At 38.6% G+C, this 21,720-nt stretch overlaps 1 protein-coding gene across 5 annotated transcripts in view; it reads right to left on the bottom strand.

Moving 5' to 3' along the window:
• UTRN (utrophin) overlaps positions 1–21,720 on the bottom strand; it is a 558,671-nt gene that overhangs the window by 63,693 nt on the left and 473,258 nt on the right. For all 5 annotated transcript variants that reach the window (XM_010851494.1, XM_010851490.1, XM_010851491.1 and 2 more), the window contains 3 exons: positions 14,470–14,531; positions 12,887–12,961; positions 5,033–5,234 (listed from right to left, as the gene is read on the bottom strand). In XM_010851494.1, coding sequence (XP_010849796.1) covers positions 5,033–5,234; positions 12,887–12,961; positions 14,470–14,531 — 339 coding nt within the window. The remainder of the gene's footprint in view (positions 1–5,032; positions 5,235–12,886; positions 12,962–14,469; positions 14,532–21,720) is intronic.

The raw sequence follows: 21,720 nt of genomic DNA, 5'->3' as shown, positions 1-21,720 counted from the left end.
AATCCCTGGCTGGGGAGTCTGCAAACTGTAGGGCACAGCAAAAAACTTAAAAAAAAAAGTCCCCTGACAGCCTAGAGTTTATAATCTATATTAAATCATACCCAACAAACATACTTAACCCTTACTATGTATGTGTACAACATTCAGAATTGACGTATGAAATAACTAATACTTAAACTTTAAAATAAATATACCCATTTAAGCAGAAATCTACTCTATATACATTCCAGTTTCTCACAATTATAGAAACACAGGTTTCAAATTAGCCTTAAACTGAGCCATGCTATGAAATGTGTTTCTACTTCATATTTTTAAGGTCTTTCGTAATTATCACATGAAAAGAAGACTGTGTCTGTTTTTTACCCTCCAAAACTCAGGAAATTATATTCTCTGGACAACAGACTTGCAGAAAATAACAAAAGGCTGTGCAAATGGACTAGCACATGAATGTGGCTAAGAACAAAGTAAGCCCTTAAGTGGAAAAAAAAAGATCAAACTCATACATATTGGAGGCTGACCTCCAGTCTATGGTGACAGTACAACAAAGGATCATCATCAGGAAGACTATTGAAAATGTCAATCATCCATTCATTGCACCACCAATGACTATGGAGGCTTACTGAGATCCCAGCATCGTTCTGTATACCATAAGTTTAAGACACGATTCCTACCCATGACTAGCTGGACAGGTGAGACAAGAAAACAGCCAGAGAATCACAAGGAAATACAAGACCGATCTTACGCATGGAAATAATCAAATACAAATTGGTGTTTAGCCTAAGTAGTTACTAGCCTCACGATATTTGATAGAGAAGATAAGTCTAAAATCAGACATTGAAGACATGACGCAGCTGGACTACCCTGACTAGGAGAAAGCGAATTATCATAGGAGAAGCCCAGACAAGGGGACAGGGGAAGGGGATATGAGCACTAAAGTCAAGACTCATCAGGCACAGTAAGAACTTGCATCAAGGGTACATGACTGATAATGTTGCCGAGGTTATATGGACCCAGATGAGAGAGGGCTTTAATATTAAATATGTTGCAGAATTTGAAAGAGAATAGGGAGACAATAAAATTTTTCAGTGAGTAACATAACCCTATATTTCAGTATTTAGTTCCCTGATAGTTTTCATAAATTCTCCTGAAATTAATTCAACCAGAAAGATATGTATTATACCTTATAAATAAAATTATATCCACCTTGGATAGTGGGGAAAATGACTTAACAGCGCATCATGAGATTAATATTTTCTGCAGGGACAAAAATATTTAAACCAAATAATCCAGACTACTGCTTTAAATCTTGATTTAAATGAACTCAATTTCCATTAAATTTAAAAGGAAGATTGTGGAATTAAGACTTTTTAGCCCAGGAAGATCAAGACTGAGTGAGGCTGTGAACACATAAATGGAATCAATCTTATCTTTATAGTTTATAAGGTACTTTCTAAATATACTATATCATTTGCCCTTCACAATCACTTATGTATGAGAAGCAGAACAGATAATTTTATCTCAGTTTTTCACCTGGAAAAATTAAGATGCCAAAAATTAAGTGGTTGCCAAGTTATAAAGCAACCAGTACCAAAAATTTGAATTCTTATCCTCCACAACAAAAGAAAATAGATTTTTTTTCAGACAATTCAGAATATTAGAAGGTGGCACATGTTAAAAGCTGAAAGAAACAGCAAACAATATAATTTATAAAGTCCCATTTTTCTTAGATATAGCAGTATAGTAGGAAAAATCAAGTGATCGTCAAAAAACCTGAATATTAGTTACATATCTACCACTAATATACAGTAGATAGCTGTGGATAAATTGTCTTATCTCATTGGGTCAGTTTCTCAATCAGTAAAAAGAGGACAGAATGGAAGATCCTTGAAGTCTTTCTGCTTCCAGAATTCTAGGACCTCCTGTGTGTGCATCATTTGTTATTTCAAGAGCTGGTTGAATATATTTCAAGAGCTGAAAATACCAGGTCTTGTTGCAACATGCTACACAAAGCAATGCAGTTATATATATACAGTTAATAGATGAATGTCAGATTAACTGAATGAAGAGAAGAGTTTGGTCATGATACCATTTCCAAGTTCAGAGACTTTTTAGGGGTCCATGATGTCCTGGTGCATTGAATGCTGTAGATCACAGTTCTATCAGTTTCTCAAAGGAAACTAATGACTTGAAAACAGCTAATAACTCTTGTGTGAAGTGAAGTGAAAGTCACTTACTTATGTCTGACTTTTTGTGACCCCGTGAACTATAAAGTCCATGGAATTCTCCAGGCCAGAATACTGCAGTGGGTAGCCTTTCCCTTCCTCAGGGAATCTTCTCAATCCAGGGATTGAATCCAGGTCTTCAGCATTGCAGGAGGATTTTTTACCAGCTGAGCCACAAAGGAAGCCCAACATCTCTTATTTAGATAAATGAATAAGTCATAGTTGCTACAGAAATTTGGGTAATTAACTCTGGCCCTCTGAGACTACCATCAGAGGAGTAACTGTTTCCTTAGGTGAATTAGTGGCGTTTCTCTTCAAAATGGAAAACTCAACTGAATGGCCACTGCTCTAACCCAGCATGGTTGTTGCAGTTTCTTTGGCATGCTGTTGTTGTTCAGTTGCTAAGTCATGTCCCTTTCTTTAATGTCTCCTGGAGTTTGCTCAAACTCATGCCCATTGAGTCAGTGATGCCATCCAACCATCTCATCCTCTGTCACCCTCTTCTCTTCCTGCCTTCAATCTTTCCCAGCATCAGGGTCTTTCCCCATGAGTCAGCTCTTCACATCAGGTGGCCAAAGTATTAGAGCTTCAGTCTCAATTATCAGTCCTTCCAGGGAATATTCAGGGTTGATTTTATTTAGGATTGATTGATTTGATCTCCTTGCTGTCCAAGGGATTCTCAAGAGTCCAGGACTCTCTTTGGCATGGAAAGGGGATAAATCCTAAAAGCTCTTTTCTTTTAAAAAGGAGAATTTCAAAATACTGTCTTTCTAAATAAGAAACACTTATCTCTGTGTTGCATTTCTCATGTGTTCACATTTGATGGTAGAAAGTGATAATATGCCAAAATTTAACTCCCTGGAATATGAATCACAACATTTCACACACTGCTTCCTTCCCAACTAAGTGGCACTGTTCCCTGTGGGCAGTCCAGTGAAGACAGCATATGTATGTGTTATGGGCTGAGCTACGTTCCCCTAAAATTGATATGTTTCAGTCCTAACTCCCAGTACCTCAAGATGCAACTAAATATGGAGAGTCTTAAAATTGGCAATTAAGTTAAAATAAAGCATATAGGGTGGGCTCTAATCCACCATGATTAGAGTTCTTAAAGAACATTAGGACACAGACATACCCAGAAGCAAAACCATGTGGGACACAAGGAGAAGACAGCCATCTAAAAGCCAAGGAAAGAGGCATCAGAAGAAATCAGCCCTGCTGACATCGTGAGTTTGGACTTTCAGTCTCCAGGACTGTGAGAAATAAATTTCTGTTGCTTAAGCTACCTAGGCTGTGCTGTGATACTTACGGAAGCCCAAGCTGACTAATATAGTGTGTTAGAGTCACAGATAATGCCGAAAGAGGAGGGCAATTTAATATCTTCACCAGTTCTTCCTTACAATATAGATCAAAATGCACACTTCTTCCAAACTCCATAGAGCTAATGAAGTTCTTAACTATAACTTTCTGGGACATAAAATTAAGTGATAAGCTTTGTAGATAAAACACCTAATTGATCTGTTATTTTAGTGAATTTACTACAGAAAATGTCTCTTACAGGTTTAAAAAAATTGAAGACCAACTTAACAGTGAATTAATGCTAACAGTCATGATTTATCCTAGAAGTATAAAAATTGGAGTAAAAATGAAATGTATTAAAATGTATTAGACAAGGAGATAGCAAAGCCCATGTTCATCATGGTAATGGAGATTCATGCTATCTGTTCTTCAGTGAGTTTCTTAAGAGTTCTCAACCACACAATGGCAATTTGATTATTAAAAAAGGCTTTGTTATGATATTCGTAAGTAATGAATGATAAAAGATTTTTCTAACCAGAAGAATAAATGAAATTTTAATTAAATCATCCTGAAAGCTATTGTAACTATCATTTACTTCTTATACAAAATCAATCAGATGCTTGCATTTATGAACTATCATCTATTTTCTTTCACTCTAAATCAAATAAAAAACTGACAAGCACAAATTTTCATATAGCTAATTAATGGAAAATAACTTTCAGAGTCTGAGAGAAAAACAAAAGTTCTAATTTTCTTATTTCATCTTTGCATACTTTAACCCCCTACCAGAAGAATGAATAATTCCTAATGTTTCAGAAATGTCAGCCCACAGCAGGGCTTTCTAGAATTGATTATTTCACAAATGCATTGTCACATTCAAGAAAGTCAAATTAATGGCAAATGAGTCATGCTGGAAGTAGGGAGTGCTCTCTCTGTAACATTGAGTATCTAATTAAATTACAGATATTAGAGTGGCCTAAAGCATAAGTTATTTAAAACACAATATATACACATAACCACAATGGCAATAAATAAAGCCAATACCAAAAGAGAAATTAAATCCTTTTAACTGCCATCCAAATTGCTCTTAAGTAGTCATACAAAAAAATGCAGAGTGGATTATTATGAACCAATAAATTTGTAAACTCAAAACAATAAATATTAAATTTTTTCTTTTGAAAAAATACTATAAAAAATTGAGGAAGGAAATCAGACTTTTTTCATTAGGTTTCCTCCAGCATAGAGACTAAAAACACTACAAATTTGACCATCTTTATAAACTGAAGCAAGATCTTAAAATCATAGATGGACATTCTTTTTTGTTCCATTGTTGGTTAAGAACTCAATTTTTGGAAAGTCATTCCTTCTCAACAATTAACATAAATATTTCCACTGGGAAAAGTACTTTGAAAGTACTTTCTTAAAAATCCAGTTACAAAAATTCAGATATTTTACATCATCAAAAAATATCATCCAATGATTACATTTTAATGAAAAGAACGCAAACTTACGTATCATATACATTGAGTAGCCAGTTGAGACACATATCCACACAGAGAGGAACGTTGACCAGATTCTTATGCATTTGTTCAAGGCCATCATAAGTTGTTGTCAGACAGTTGATGACATCTGGAACACTAAGAAGCTGATCATTTTGGTTCAGTTTGTGCTGTTCGAAAACTTCATTTGTTGTATTCAACTCTAAGAGATCCACTAGTCAGGTGAGAAAAAGGAATATGTACAGTCACTACATTACATAACAACATTGAAACAAAGTCACTTCCAGTCTTGAGTTTTAGCTTGATTCTTCAATTTAAGAATCTATCCTTTTAACTAATTTCAATTTTTAAAAAATAAATAGCATTTCCATTCTTACATCTCTAAACTCTTCTTTTATCCACATCTCTTACATTCACACTTTTGAATCTATACTCTTGACATGTCTCAATATGACCTCATTTTTCACTCTATAGAATATTAGTTTTTCCTATTTTATTTTTCTGGTTTTCCTCTCTTCAGCCTCTTTGTACTTTTGAGTGTAGGAAAGCATAAATCTCTAAGTCTATTCCTTGTGGGGTGTGTGTGTGTGTGTGTGAGTGTGTGTGTATGTGTGTGTGTGCCCTCAGTCGCATCTGACTCTTTGTGACCCCATGGACTGTTGCCCACCAGGCCTCTCTGCCAATGGCATTTTCTAGGCAAGAATACTGGAATGGATTGCCATTTCCTAACTGTAAGAGTACAGAGATCTTCCCGACCCAGAGATCTAACCCGAGTCTCTTGCATCTCCTGCATTGGCAGGCAGATTCTTCACCACAGTACCACCTGGGAAGCTCTATTCCTTATGGTAGAACATCTAGAATATGACACTGCTCTTTTTCAAACTCCTGAGAACAGCCCACTCACCACTCTCCTATTCATTCTTTATATCACTGTGAAACTGATCATTCTTAAATAGTTTCTCCACATGCACATGATTAAATACAAAGTTCACTGAAGATATTTAGTTCCTAAAACAGGTTCTCTAGAAAAATAATAGCTCTCCACTGCCTACTGAGTCAAGCCTTATTTATGTTCTAAGTCGCTTCAGTTTGTCCAATTCTTTGCAATCCTATGGACAGTAGCCTGCAAGACTCTTCTGTCCATGGGATTCTCCAGGCAAGAATACTGGAGTGGGTTGCTGTGCCCTCCTCCTGGAGATCTTCCCAACCCAGGTATCAAACCCATGTCTCTTATGTCTCCTGGCAAATGGGTTCTTTATCACTAGCACCACCTGGGAAGCTCAAGCTTAATTTATAAGGCCCTCAAAATCTGGCCCCAACCTGGTTTGCTTTCCATGACACTTTGGCAAATGTGTAACTTGTAACTAGGTAGGGGGAAAAGAGGCTCACGGGCCAGGACACCCAGCCATGACTCTTCATGTATTTGCTTCCACTGCTTACTCTTCATGGACGGAACCTCTACATGGGCATGGCTGGTGCTAGAGCATGCAGGGTGGGCACAGAGGAGAAAGTAGAAGAGCCCTGCTCTCAAAGATCACCAGTCTGAGAAGGAGGATAAGCATTCTGATAACTTTAAAAATGCCCTAAGAGAAGACATCAATTTCTATGAGCGCTATTACTGCTAGGGGAGTAGAAGCAGCCTAGAAAAAGCTCCCTGGGAAGATGGGATTTGAAATGGACCTTCAACAGTAGATAAGATACAAGAGATTCATGTAAAGCAAGGAAAGAATTCCAGGAAGAGAAAATTGCTTGAGAAAAGACAAGAATTCAAAGAAGTCTAGGCAGCTCCAAAAAATGATGATGGCAGTATGGATGGTGTGTGGTCACACGCTGGGGGGCATATGGTTACTGCGAGGCAGACACACAGAGGGCAGGCCATGTCGGCCCAGGGGAGGCCCTCCAAGGCCAGGAAGAACAGTTTGGACAAATAGAAGAACTTTACATAATCTTTTCTTTTAATTCACTTTGAGCCAATCATTAGCTAACTGAAAACAGGAAAACATGTTAGATTATCAAACTACCACGTATCTATACATTTATTGAGTATGGAGATGCTGTCTAAATCTAAACCTGCAGGTTTGGAAAGTTACAGAACCCATGTGAACTTAAGGTGTGCTCAGGGAAACTACTGCATTATAAAATTCTTCCCCTATCACCATACTTAACTTTTTAACGTTAAAAAAATAAGCTTCAGAAAACTTTTTTTAAATATGTAAATAACAATTTTCTTTGTGCATGATACAAAATTGTTCCCTTAAAAATATAACCTATGCTGACAGTTTAATATAATAAACAAATAGCTTCCTTTGTATTTTTGTTTTTAACCATTGAATAACCACTAATTTTGAATTTTTAAAGACATTTATGAAACACCATAGAATGATTTATTTTTTTTCCTAAGCTATCTACAGTGGAAAAGAACTGCTGTAAAATTGTACAGATTAAAATGATTTCTAAATCAAAAGAGAAGTCATTTCTTTCAACAGAGAGAAAGAGAGAATATAAAACACACACATCTAGATAAAAGATGAATCCATTTCCTTCAGACAGTAAAATGTCAGCTAATCACAAAAGTAACCTGTGTAAGTGTCACATGCATTCTAGATGGTGTCAGAAAAAAACATAAAGAACCATCTAGAATTTTCATTGTCATTTTTACCCCATTTCTTGGCACTGTACACTATTTTCAATTATAACCTTGAAGAGGACAGGAGTAAAATTCAAATTTGTTCTTCAGAGTGCTTGACAAAGAGAAGTGCCTAATAAATAACAGAGCCATAGAACTATAATTCCACACAGACACAGAGAAACATATTCAGATACTGCCAAAATGTTCTAAGTTTCCTGAATTCCAGCACTAATTCTGCCAGCAACATAGCACCGCTATCACATTCCCACATGGCATGAAGTGACAAAAGACCAAATTCCAAAAAGACCATTTCCTGGATCAGGTTGTCCTTGAATTTCTTCTAGAAAAGCCTCCTTTGTGATACACTTTGTAGCTGTGACAGTGATTTGCCACATCCCACAGACGACCATGTCTTCAATTTTCAGTGATTTATTCTGACACTTTACCTTAGTGCCTAAGCCAGGAATACATCTCCCTGAAGTGTGTCACATTTAGGTACCTTTAACGACAGACTACATTTAAATCACAGAAAATGATGATTTTTTCTTTTCAAAGAGAGACAAATGACAGCTCAGTCATGCAGCAAATGAAATAAACAGAAGAATCATTTTCTACCAACTTTAAGGCTTTTCTTTAAACCCACAATGAAGCAAAGGGGGTTGAATGGAATTGGATCACCTTTCTTCGGTTCTGCAAAAACACATACTGCTTCGCATCTGACCTTGGGCTTTATTGGCTCTCCTCCTCTTGACATGTTTAACTGTCCCTTCATAGCACCCTTCCTGGCTCCTCTTCCCCAGACATCTCAGAAGTGTCAGTGGTGCTCCAGGTCTCATGTCTGCCCTTTCCCTCTATAAGTCTGATGCTCTCGTTCACTTTCATTACTGCAGTTATTACTTCTCTCTGGAAGACTCTAGATGCTTTCTCATCTCCTGCTTGAATATCCAATCCACATTCCTGCTGCTTCGTTCCCAGTCGGAGCTATACTATCTTCTTCCAGGAATCTCCACCTTAATACGTGCAAATAAAGGTCTTGCCTTTTCATGACACAGAAATCCAGAGATGGTTCGATAGATCACTGACTTAATAGACATGAATTTGAGCAAACTCTGGGAGACAGTGGAGGACAGAGGAGTCTGCCATGCTACAGTCCATGGAGTTGCAAAGAGTTAGACATGACACGAATTAGTGACTGAATAACAAGGCTGTTACTACCGTCCATAGATCATCAGTCTGTAACTCCCAAGATACCCTAACACTTTCTTTTCACTCTCTGCAATCTATCAAGTACCAAATCTCCCAGTCCTTAGTTCTCCCTCCTCACAAATCTGTGTTCTCATCTCCCCTCCAACGCTCAGCTTTCATCATCTTTCACCTGAGCTCTTACTTTTCCTCTATTCCCTTGGTATTTTGATCTTAGATATCGCCTAACACAGAGGATGAGAGGGCTGGATGGCATCATTGATTCGATGGACATGAGTTTGAGTGAACTCCGGGAGTTGGTGATGGACAGGGAGGCCTGGCGTGCTGCGATTCATGGGGTCGCAAAGAGTCGGACATGACTGAGCAACTGAACTGAACTGAACTGAACACATACATCCATGAGTGGCTCTATCTCCTAACTTACGCAAAACAGAAAGCATTCTATAGTACCTCAATCTATAAAGAAAATATCCAAACATCAAATATAACACTGTGAGAGCTTGAAGAACAAACAAGTGTCACATTAGGAAAAAACTGAATCTATGAGATGCAAAATCAGGAGTGACCTAATTTGGAGCCGAGTAGCCAAGAAAGTCTGGTTAGAGATGCGTGACAGTTAAACTAGGACCTAAAAAGAAAGAATGAGCTCTTCAGGCAGGAGGAGCAGAAAACAAAGCTTGCCCTTTCAGCATCCACTAGAACTGCAAGAGTCTACCGTGGGCCATGATGAATGAGGAGGATGGAGAGACTGGCCAAGGTAAAAGCCGTTCCATGCGGAGGGCAGCAAGACCTGTTGTAAGCAGGGGGGTTGTGTCTGAATTTACATTCCTTGAGTGTGGGAACCAAGTCTCTATTGTTTTATCCCCTGCCCAATCTTGGAGCCCAATAAATGAAAGAACAATGGTAGCAACAACAATATGCCCTCTTTGTGAGGACACTATGCTGGCGGAGATTTACACAGAATGAGAGACAACTGTTGACTCAAAGCAGGTGTTGATGCAGACGGCGCAATCCTCCTCACATTATCTGCCACACAAAGGCACGCGACCGGCGCTTGATGGGAGAGAAAGTCGTTACAGGCCATCATAAAGTTCTGGAAAAGCTGGAGGCAGGTGGGATTAGCTTGTAAATGTTTCCAAAAGAAGTAAAATTTTAACAGCATTGGAAGGGAATAAAGGGTTGCAGACGATTGCAGAGGAAGGGTCAAGGCATTTCAAGTAAACACAAAAGATGGGAGAGGAAGGAGGAGATTAATCATAAACAGGTGCGCTGGATCAGGGGCGCCAAGGCCCCACTAGGAGCTCAATGGGGCAGAGACAGCTGAGAAAGTGGAGCCCAGGTGGCCCTGAGGACATCGCCTGGAACGTTCACAATCAAACACAACCCAGCCCATTTCTAAGTGAGTGTCACTAAAGGTCGTTTAGTTTAGAGGTGGGAGGTATGTCTCTTCTGCTCCTCTCCAGTTTGAAGGGATGAGTTGAAGGAGAGAGTTTGTTCCTTAAGACTCAGAGAACCCACAGAATTAAACAAGTAAATGTGTTTAATCTGTTTATCTGCCCACAAGTATTACTGAGAACTGTACCTGTGTTCACAGTGATACAAAGCCATCTCCTGTCAATGGAGAGGGTTCCCTGATAGCTCAGTTGGTAAAGAATCCGCCTGCAATGTGGGAGACCTGGTTCAGTTCCTGGGTTGGGAAGATCACCTGGAGAAGGGAAAGGCTGCCCACTCCAGTATTCTTGGGCTTCCCATATGGCTCAGCTGGTAAAGAATCCACTTGCAATGTTGTGGCTGAGTCATCTGTTCTCATTCTACAGCTCATCCAGCCTGAGAAGTCCTTCCAGGTCTGTCAGCTGGACACCAGACATGCAGCTGAGCCTCTTTCAAAACTGTTGGCACCCTGGCCCAACTGAGCTCCCTAAAATTCCTTCTGTGTGCTCCCAATTCACTTCCTATTCCCTTCTGGCTGAACATACAGATCACCAGCCAGAGTGCGCAGGCTTTCTATTTGGGAACTGGTCATTCTGCCATCCTTGCTGTGACTGCTACAATCTGCCAATCATCTTTGGTGCTCTGAGGATGATGGGCTTCCAGACCATGTCAGCCTCTTGCCTATCGCGTCACTTGGAGGTTTTTTCAGCCCTTCAGACAGCTCTTCCACATGTAGCTTCCACCACATTAGTCGCTCAGTTGGGTCCAACTCTTTGTGACCCATGGACTGTAGCTCGCCAGACTCCTCTGTTCAGGGGATTTTCTAGGCAAGAATACTGGACTGCATTGCCATTCTCTTCTCCAGGAGATCTTCCCAACCCAGGGACTGAAACTACATCTCTTGCATATCCTGCATTGGCAGGTGCGTTCTTTACCAGCTGAGCCACCAGGGAAGCCCAAACATAGCTTAAGTGTTTCTTATTCTAAAGCTTTGCCTTGCTATATTTTCTTGGAATGGTTCTACACATCTCTTTCCTCAACTCTCCTCACATAACCAGCTTAAACTGTACTTTTCATTTCTACTGACCTAGCAGATTTTTAACTGTAATATATCATTTCTAAGGGTAACCTGCAAAGCTTCACTGAATGGCCTAGACATACAACAACTGTTAACAAAAGGTAGCAACAAGAATATTTGGCACTATTCAAGTTATGCTGTTATAAACATAAAGGCACATGTCACTTTGCATATTAACTACCTGATAAGGCCTAAAAGTTCTTTGAGTAGACTCAATCATTAAAGCTATAGAATAGAAGCTACAGATAGAATGCAGATAGCATGAATCTATACTCTGTTGCAAAGCATTCATATTGATACTTAAATTTGGGTTATGGGAAAAGGAATAAGCCTTTAGTAAAACTATCATGTGTGTGTGTTAGTCACTCAGTCATGGCTGACTTTTTGCGACCCCATGGATTGCAGCCCACCAGGCTTCTCTGTCCATGAGATTTTCCAGACAAGGATACTGGAGTGGGTTGCCATTTCCTTCTCCAGGGGATCTTCCCAACTCAGGGATTGAACCCAGGTCTCCTGCACTGCAGGCAGATTCTTTACCAACTGAGCTATAAGGGAAACCCCAAATTATCATAGATTACCATTATGAACATAGTCTCTACAGGTTAAAGTTCATATTGATAATATTAAATGTTTCAAGACACTGTGTTACATGAACACAGAGCTTTAAATGAACACAAAATTGTGGTGCTGGAGAAGACTCTTGAGAGCCCCTTGGACAGAAGGAGATCAAACCAGTCAATCCTAAAGGAAATCAACCCTGAATATTCATGGGAAGGACTAAAGCTGAAGCTCCAATACTTTGGCCACCTGATGTGAAGAGCTGACTCACTGGAAAAGACCCTGATGCTGGTAAAGACTGAAGGCAAAAGAAGTGGGTGGCAGGGATGAGATCATTAGATAGCATCACTGATGCTAGATAGCATGCTATCTAACGATCTCATCCCTGACTCAATGAACAAACTCTTGGAGATGGTGAAGGACAGGGAAGCCTGGCGTGCTGCAGTCCTGGGGTTACAAAGAGTCAGGCAGGACTTAGTGATTGAAGAACAACAATGGTCAATTCAAATTTGGATCAGGAATATAATTTTTCAGTATTTCTTTATTATATGATTGCTCTGAATTAAACTGTTTCAAATCCTATGCTCCAAATGAATCCTACAGATGAATACAAAGTACTAAAAAGGCAATGATCTACTACTTCAATTCCTTGATTTAATCCTTTTAAATTGGGTGGCAGCATAATTTTTGAAAAAGCTTTTTATGTGACTCCTGTATTTTGGTTAATTTTGTTCTCCAACTGAGAATGGCATATGTTCATTTGTTTTACTACTTCATGCTTGCTGATGGGGCGAATAATAGAGCATTCACAGAAACACAGCCAACTCCTTGAGTGAGGTACACTGAAAATCAGATTAACTCAACAAACACATCACCCTCTTCATTTATCTTTGTCTTAAAAAAAAAAAAAAAAACAAGAAAGGCAATCCAAACAGCAGAGTGATTCACTCTGGCAGAATAAACTCACAACATAGTGCTTTTTGGAGTCTTCGGATTTTGATGGCTGTACGGTAGGCAGAGAAACGTACGTTATTCAGGTCAGCTGAAATGGAAAATGGAACATTCAAAAAGCGTGCTTAGGATTGTCTAACTTACATTGAATGGCAAGAATATATCTGTTCCCTTCAATGATGGAAAATTACTATGTCTTTTCACATGAAAAGGTCTTTTCCTAAAATCCACAGCGTTTATAAGAAAATAATTAAATGTTCATCACACCATAGGCTGCCTTCTCTACTGCTAAGAGGGATTCTCTTCCAGGGCATTTCCCCACAAGGACAATCAGTTTTCTGCCACCTAGGCTGTCCATCTCACTACTCGCAAAGCTAGTCTTATTTCTACACTCCTTCTGTCCTGCTCTATTTGCTTCTTCCACCCTTTAATCCATCTGGTTAAAATTATATAATAATCAATATTCAAACCTTTAGAAATAATAGATTAACTCCAGTTAATAATACCATATTGCCTATTCAAAAGTTGCCAAATGAACAGATCTTATAAATTCTCATCACAAGAAAAAGAATTATGTAACTACGTTTGATGATGGATGTTAGCTAGACCTATATGGTGATCATTTCACAATATATAAAAATATCAAATCATTATGTTGTACACCTGAAACTAATGTAATGTTATCTATTATCTTAATTAAAAAAACCTGAAAGATTTAGCATCAAATTGAGAAAAAAAGACACTGGAACTTCTATCTTTGTCTTCTAAAGATAGAGTATCCATAAGAGAGATTAGAAGAGTTAGTCTCTAATTCTTAACACTGGCGTGCTCATTTTACAAACTAAAACAATCCAGTGGTTTGTCTTTTGTTCGTTCAACCTTTGTAACTGTCCTCACTCATCCAAGAGAAAGCTCACACAGAAGCCTGGTATATAAAGAGATAAAAGGAGTGCCCCCTCCTTGCTGAAATGGCAGTGTGAATGAGCGCCTTGGGGTGCCACTCGCCTTCTCCAATGGCACTTTAGATCCCCTCTAAGAAAATTCTTTCAAAGCCATTGGAATGACCTACGAGAAGCAGTAATAATAATCAGCTCACAGCCATATTCTACTGGAAATCTACAATGTTGGGATTCTCATCTCACGTGTTCTCATGCATTTTTATTAAAGTGAATTTAGCTTTTAATGATCACTTAGACAAAATGAAATGAGACAAGCTAATTTAATAATATTTAATAAATAAACAGTGAGCAAAAAGTAAATATGAAGCAGTGGATTACAGGCTGCTGTACTCTATTGTTTTTGTTTTCACACAAAGCTGAAGCTTAAGATGATACAATATGAGGGAGGTGAAACCAATTATACTTCTTTTAAAATCAGCCTTCTTGAGTTCATGCTATTGTGAGCCATACGTTCTCTTAAGAAAAGTAAAATCTGTTTACTGCTTTGCCCTTAGAAATTCAACTGCTTTTACATGCCTGTGACTTGGTCCTGTAAACATAATATGCCATGTAAGGAAAACTGGTGACTAGAATCCATTTAAGAAATACAATTCTCAGTTGTTGAAGACAATTAATTACTATTAACTAAAATAACACTCACCAAGGGATTGAAAGAGTTCGGTCATTTTAGGATGATCCCAACAGGTTGTCTGTGTTTGATGACTAGGAAAAAAAAAAATACATTTAAATAAAAGACTGTATAAAATAGTAATTGCCACACAGAAAATATGCAAAGTGAATTCTTATTCAAATTTTTAAGAATACATACAAAATTATCCCCTTGATGGATCACTTAGGCTTATTAATGTTTTGGCCAAAAAGCTTGTTTGGGTTTTTCCAGTTATTATGTGGCCCAGTTATTATTGTTCTGGCCAAAAAGCTCATCTGGGTTTTTCTGTAACATCTTATGGAAACCCGAATGAACACTTTGGCCAACCTAATACTTATATGAAACAACATTAGATTTTTGTTTGAGCAATTATATCATGACAGTATAGATGAATAAATATGCTTTATCTGTTTCAAAAAGAATTACAGCTAAAGATTAAAACCTAGGTATAAAATGTGACTGTCACGGACCCTGGAGCCTCAGGCTTGAGGCGGCCAGACAGGTGTAGGCTCCAAAATAACTACCTGTGTCCGGCTGTTGTAGATTCTCATTCAGAATAAATTCTCTGAGAGCAGAAGTGCTCTGAAGAGTTGTTTAACTTTAGGAGTGCTAATCAAATTTCCAAAGAAGGAAATGAGAACTGTGAATAACACCTCCATCACACAATCCACTGAGTCTTCCTCCTCTTTAGCCTCAAGTCTTTCCTTCTTTACTGTAAATGTGCCCTCTTCTCCTGTGGGGATTCACTCAGACCTCACACCCTTAGAGTACAAAGATTAGCACAAAGATTATCTTAAGTTGAAGACATCTGAGAATCAACAAATGGAGCAAGAAGCTTTGTCAGAGCTTCCTTTATCTGGCTTAAAGTAGTATCTTCTGGGAAACAAGGCTCTCCAAGAGTTTCAGGGCTATGAAAATAACAGAAAAAAACACTCACACCTGCACAAACAAATATTATCACAAACGTTCTTATCTCATGTTTGTTCTCCTCAAGAAACACGTGTGTTTCCTAAAGAAACCTACTGGGTCTTCTCATAAGAGCCTTTCTCTACCCAGTTCTTTTCCCCTACTGCATTGGGTATATAAGCCCTAAATTCTAACCACTTTTTTGAGTTACTCATCACTGTATGCAGATTGCATTCATAAATAAACTCTTTTCTCCTGCAAATTTGTCCTTTGTCATCTTAATTCATAGGCCCCCAATAACTGAACCTAAGAGAGTGGAGAAAAAGTTGTTTCTCTTCCCTGACATGCTCTTCATGAACATCTAGATTCTTCACTCTCCTTACATATGGATTTCTCTTTTGCCATTTTAATTTCATACTCTTCTTTCAGCCTCCTCCAGTTAGCCAGTATTTTTTATAAGTATTGAACTGTTTTTTTTCATGATCCTTATCCTTTGCTTTAAAAGCAAGTTTTTGTACCTTGTCTTTTTCAGTAACTTCCAAAACTAATTAGAAGTTTGGGGGAATAAGGTGAGGGTAATACAGATCAATGCACAGCTTAAATTAGGTTCCTTCTTTGTGTGTGTATGTGGTGAACAGTTCTTCAGTGGGTCAGTGGCCTTATTTAAAATAGTTTACTGTTCATTATCTAGGTCAGAATAGAGTAATAACATTTAATAGTACTCAAAAGACTTCTTAGATAACACTCAGTTCTTATAAAACTGTTTAGTAGGCTAAATAAAATCACACAGTACACAAGAGACAGTGATATTAAAATAGTCATACAATCAAATGTCAGGGAAATTATTTTTAAAGCCTAAGTAATATATCAAGAAGTGAGGCATGTCACTGGAAAAAGAACATAATCAGTGTTTTTGTACACAAGTAATAAAACTCCCAAATAACTCATACTTTACTTTGGAAAAAATTTCAAGTTTAGATTTGAAATTGGATATGTAAAATGTCCTAGAAACTTCAAAATCTCAAACAGAATAACATATGTTCAATGTGAAGGTCTGTCTTGGGAAGAGTTAGAAAGTTGTCTGACTCCTTTACCTGGTTCCTGATACCAGTGTGAAGGCAAATATCTCCAAACACCTTGGTACTAAATACCAACCAAATCATTCTACCCTTTGACTATCTAAATTATTCCAAAGACCATGGAAAAGGTACCAAAGTTATGTGCCCTGAGGTTTTTTTTTTTTTACTGTTCATAGTGTGGCCTGTGCTGAATTGAAATGCAAAATCTCAGATTTCTAATTTGACTGAATCAGAATCTTCATCTCATCAAAATCTCAAGTGATTAATAAGCACATTCAAGAAGTACTGACCTAAAAGACTCCTAATACAAATGAAAGTAAAACATGAAAAAGATACCTCCAAATTTTGCTAATAAAACAGCTTCCTCCCTATTACCAATAAGAATTTTAAAAGAAAAGGGAAGAAAAAGAATTAAAGAAGGATTTGCTGAAAATAGAGTACAATCCAAAGAAATTCATCACAGGCTCCCAGTTTTTAAGACAGCCTACTAGGATTCACTCGAGCTCTTGTCTCCTCTTTGGAGTAATTTCAATCCCCATGGCAACACTACCGCTTAGAGATGGACACCCCATCGTGAAGGACCAAACCAAGGCTCAAGAATCAAACTAAAACTATAAGTAATGCAGAGCCAAACTTATACCTAAACAACAAACAAACACACACTTTCTCTAGAATCACAAGTGTGGTGCTTTGGCAAACAACCTCTATGGAACCACAAGGGAAAAATACCAGCAAGCAGTCAGACAGAGGACTGAGGAATCAGTGAGAACACCCCCTTGCTAATGGCTCTTTTTAGTTGAAGCCACCACCACGAGGTGAGGGAACACACACATTTGGCAAACAGATGGAGGGCGGGAAACGGCACCTCCCCTTGTGAATTCAATACCAGTTGATTCATTAGGCAGAACTGCCAAAGCTGAAAATAAACACAGCCTCTGGTTACAAAAGTAAAATTGCAGCTTACCAAACAACAGTTTTTTTTTTTTTTTTAAGTAGTAGATGCAATTGATTGTTGGGTTTTCTTTCACTCTTTTTTTTTTTAAAGTGGGGGGAGGGTTTTAAAGCAAAATCCACAATCAATCCAAAGGCTCAAAGTATTTGAACAGCTGCAGATTGCTCAGTTCCTCCTGCCAAAATGCTTCCAGTCCTCCCAGAGGAGGCAACCAAAACAGAATAAAAGTAGCATTTCCCCCCCAAAATAACAACAGTTTAGGTTCTGGCCAATCTCAAATATGAAAAAGGAGTAGAACTTAATATTGTACAACTTGACAAACTGTAAAATAAAATTCAAATTTTGTTACTAAAAATCCTCATTTTAAGAGGGAACCAACACAGGAGTCTAAGAATAAATGAAAAATCAAAAAATCCACCAAAGCAGCAATTAGGAGTTAAGTCCAGATCATGTGATGCAAACAACAGCAAGAATATATGACATATAACTAAGCAGGTGCCTAGCCTGCTCGCATCAGGGAAAACTGTGAAGGCCTTTGATGTGGGCCAGAAATTAGTGAGTGATACACCTGTGTAGCTGTGATTATCTTTAAGCTATTTTAAACTCCACAAAATGAAGAAAACCGATAGTAATGCAAATGATATTTTTGTCCACAGAAATGCAAATTGTGTCCACTCGAATGCAACTGATTATTGTCCTGATGGATACTGACCAGTCTGTCAGCTTTGCATCCATTGTTAATTCATTTCAGCATGCCTTACTTAACTATAAAGACTAATATTTAGTATTCTCCTTGGAACCTGCTAGAACTTCTTATCCATTCTCTTATTATTTACTGAATGCTCTTTTTATATTTGTACAAGTCAAGGTTTTCCATAGTTTAAATTTTATTTTATATATTTAAATTTTAAAATTAAAAAATTTTTAATTGAGATACAATTTGTGGTGTCTCAAGGATGAAAGAGCAGATAAAACCAAGGAGGTTCTTGGAATGCAGGAATGGAAAAATCAGACCCTTATGGCCCTCCCTCCCACCATGTTGTAACTATTAATGGATTTCAGGTCTTCCTGAGCAGTATAAACTGTCTCCCCTCCTGCCCCATAAGGAGAAAGTATTTGTCTTACTCTTCCCCGACCCAGTATACATGCCTCATCCAATCAGCAAATGCTCTACAAGACCCCTGTCCCACTCCTTGTACCCTGGGTATAAAAGTGGACTAAGGACCCCCACTCAATGTCGGTTCTCGCTGGCCCACTGTTCTAACAGCATCTCCCATTCTAATAAGCTTTATTTCCCTCTCCTTCTGTCTCATGCCTGGAAAGTCTCTTCCAACCCGCACCTGGACCATGACACAAGTAACATACAACACTGTATAAGTTTAAGGTGTACAGCGTGTCGGTTTGATGTATTTGTATACTGCAATATGATTACCACTATACCATTATCTAACACCATCATCACATCACACAATCATCATTTCCTCTTTTTGTGGTAAGAACATTTAAAGTCTAGTCTCAGCAACTTTCAAATTTATCCTACAGTGAAAGTGAAGTCGCTCAGTCATGTCATGTCTGACCTCATGGACTATAGCCTACCAGGCTCCTCTGTCCATGGAATTTTCCAGGCAAGAGTACTGGAGTGGGTTGCCATTTCCTTCTCCAGGGGATCTTCCCAACCCAGAGATCAAACCTGGGTCTCCCGCACTGCAGGCAGACACTTTACCGAGCCACCTGGGAGGCACTTATCATACAGTATCGGTGTCTATAAATCACTGTATTGTGCATTAGATCTCCATTACCTAATTTTTTAAATTATCCTTCAAAACTTGGGACAGTCCTGTATTATACCTGCTGTCACATATATTAAAGTGTCCCAGTATCCTTAAGTGTTCCAGTTTGGACAACATATGACTCTATATTTTATGGACTTTGATGAAATATTAAACCAGTATGGTTAATAAGTAGCATATGCTTCTAGCTATTATTATTCATAATGTGTTCTCACAAGCCACAGAAAGGTAAATGCAAATAAGACTGTGCACCAATGAAGAGAAGACAAAAACTGTTGGGCCACAACACTTGCCCAGTATATAATATAATGAACCAATAGCAATTTACAAATAACACCAATATGATACTGATTTCTAGGCAAAGACTGCTCTGGGGAAGATATCTGTTGAACCCATTTGTTCTCATTAGAGTGGTCTCATTTTTTTCATTAAAAAATGATAAGATGGGATGCTGGATATTCAAAAACCAACACACACTTTCTTGTTACTTATCTATCTAATTTAATGTTTGAAACTGGATTTTGTGGGGTTTGCTATTTATCATTCCATTCCAATTTTAATTATAAAGGCTTATAAGAGAAAAAGCTTCCCAAGTGGTGCAGTGGTAAAGAATTCCCTGCCAATGTAGGAGACATAGGTTTGATCCCTGGGTTGGGAAGATCCCCTGGAGAAGGAAATGGCACCCCACTCCAGTATTCTTGGCCTGGAAAATTCTACAGACAGAGGAGCCTGGTGGGCTACAGTCCATGGGGTCGCAAAAAGCCAGATATGACTGAGTAACATATATAAGAGAAAAGCATTATAGGTGAGTTAGCTAATTAAAAATATAAAAGTAAAATATAAATATGTGTGAGAATATAATGCTCTGGCTAAGACAATCACAGAAAGAGAAATATTTCTTCTTCGTGGTACACGTGTACACGTGTGCTCAGTTGTGTCTGACTCCTTGCAATTCCATGGACTGTAGCCTGCCAGGCTCCTTTATCTATGGAATTTCCCAGGCAAGAATACTGGAGTGGGTTGCCATTTCCCACTGCAGGGTATCTTCCCGACACAGAGATCAAACCTGCGTCCCTTGCGTCTCTTGCATTGGCAGGTAGATTCTTCACCATTGTGACACTTGGGAAGCCCAATTGCTATACACAGGAAAACTTAATACACTAGGTGAGGATATGTGACATTAATTACAGTAATGGCCTATTATTTGAATGCGCAATTTATACCAAGTACTCTCCTAAACTCTTTCTATATATAAATTCAAAACCAAACAATAATTCTGAGTTCGGTGCCAATATTATCCCCACTTTACAAATAAATGAACCTAGGAAAAACTTAGATAACTTGTTCAAGGTCATAGTTTGTAAATAGTAGAAATGGAATTTGAACCCAGATGGTCTGATTTTAAGCCTGAGTTCTTAATATGGACGTGTACTTGCACGATTGAGGTTTTAAAATATTTCTGATGAAGCTGTCTAAATTTGAGTCTGAGGTCCATCATTATAATCATTACAAACAACCTCATCTCCCTTGCTTCTCTCACTCCTGGCAAAACCGAAGCATGGATCAGCTCAATTACTTGCCTTCTCTGGACCAGAGCAGCTGCACATGAATACAGCTGGAGAAAATCACTCAACAGACTGATTTTACTTTAAATGTTTGACTTCAAACCTCAAATGTCCAAGTGCTGGCAAATGCACTGCATTCCCTAATAAAGTGCTTCCCAGAGCCCAAGGCAACAATTACCGCCGCCGTCTCACTCCCCAAACCTAAGTAAATTTCCCCGCCTGTCTTAGTATCATTTAACTCTAGCTCACACTTCATCTAAAAAACTAAAAATCATCAGACTAGATTTCCTTCATCTTCCCACCTCTAAATCAGTAAGTTCCCTGCATCTGCCATGTTATCTGCTTTCCCCTTTTTTTAAAATGAGAAGTGACCCCCTTTCCTATGAAGGGCCAATTCTTCCCAAAGATTTCTAAACAATACTTGTGCTGATAGGTTCAGAATGCAAATGTAGAAGGGTTCAGATCAGATCAGATCAGTTGCTCAGTCGTGTCCAATTCTTTGCGACCCCATGAATCGCAGCACGCCAGGCCTCCCTGTCCATCACCAACTCCCAGAGTTCACTCAGACTCACGTCCATTGAGTCGGTGATGCAATCCAGCCATCTCATCCTCTGTCGTCCCCTTCTCCTCCTGCCCCCAGTCCCTCCCAGCATCAGAGTCTTTCCCAATGAGTCAACTCTTCGCATGAGGTGGCCAAAGAACTGGAGTTTCAGCTTTAGCATCATTCCTTCCAAAGAAATCCCAGGGCTGATCTCCTTCAGAATGGACTGGTTGGATCTCCTTGCAGTCCAAGGGACTCTCAAGAGTCTTCTCTAACACCACAATTCAAAAGCATCAATTCTTCGGCACTCAGCCTTCTTCACAGTCCAACTCTCACATCCATACATGACCACAGGAAAAACCATAGCCTTGACTAGATGGACCTTTGTTGGCAAAGTAATATCTCTGCT

The sequence above is a fragment of the Bison bison genome, unplaced genomic scaffold (genome assembly GCF_000754665.1).
Source record: "Bison bison bison isolate TAMUID 2011002044 unplaced genomic scaffold, Bison_UMD1.0 scf7180017864303, whole genome shotgun sequence".
Taxonomy (NCBI): domain Eukaryota; kingdom Metazoa; phylum Chordata; class Mammalia; order Artiodactyla; family Bovidae; genus Bison; species Bison bison.
Note: the sequence above shows the minus strand (reverse complement) of the source record. Positions and strands in the feature narration are given on the sequence as shown.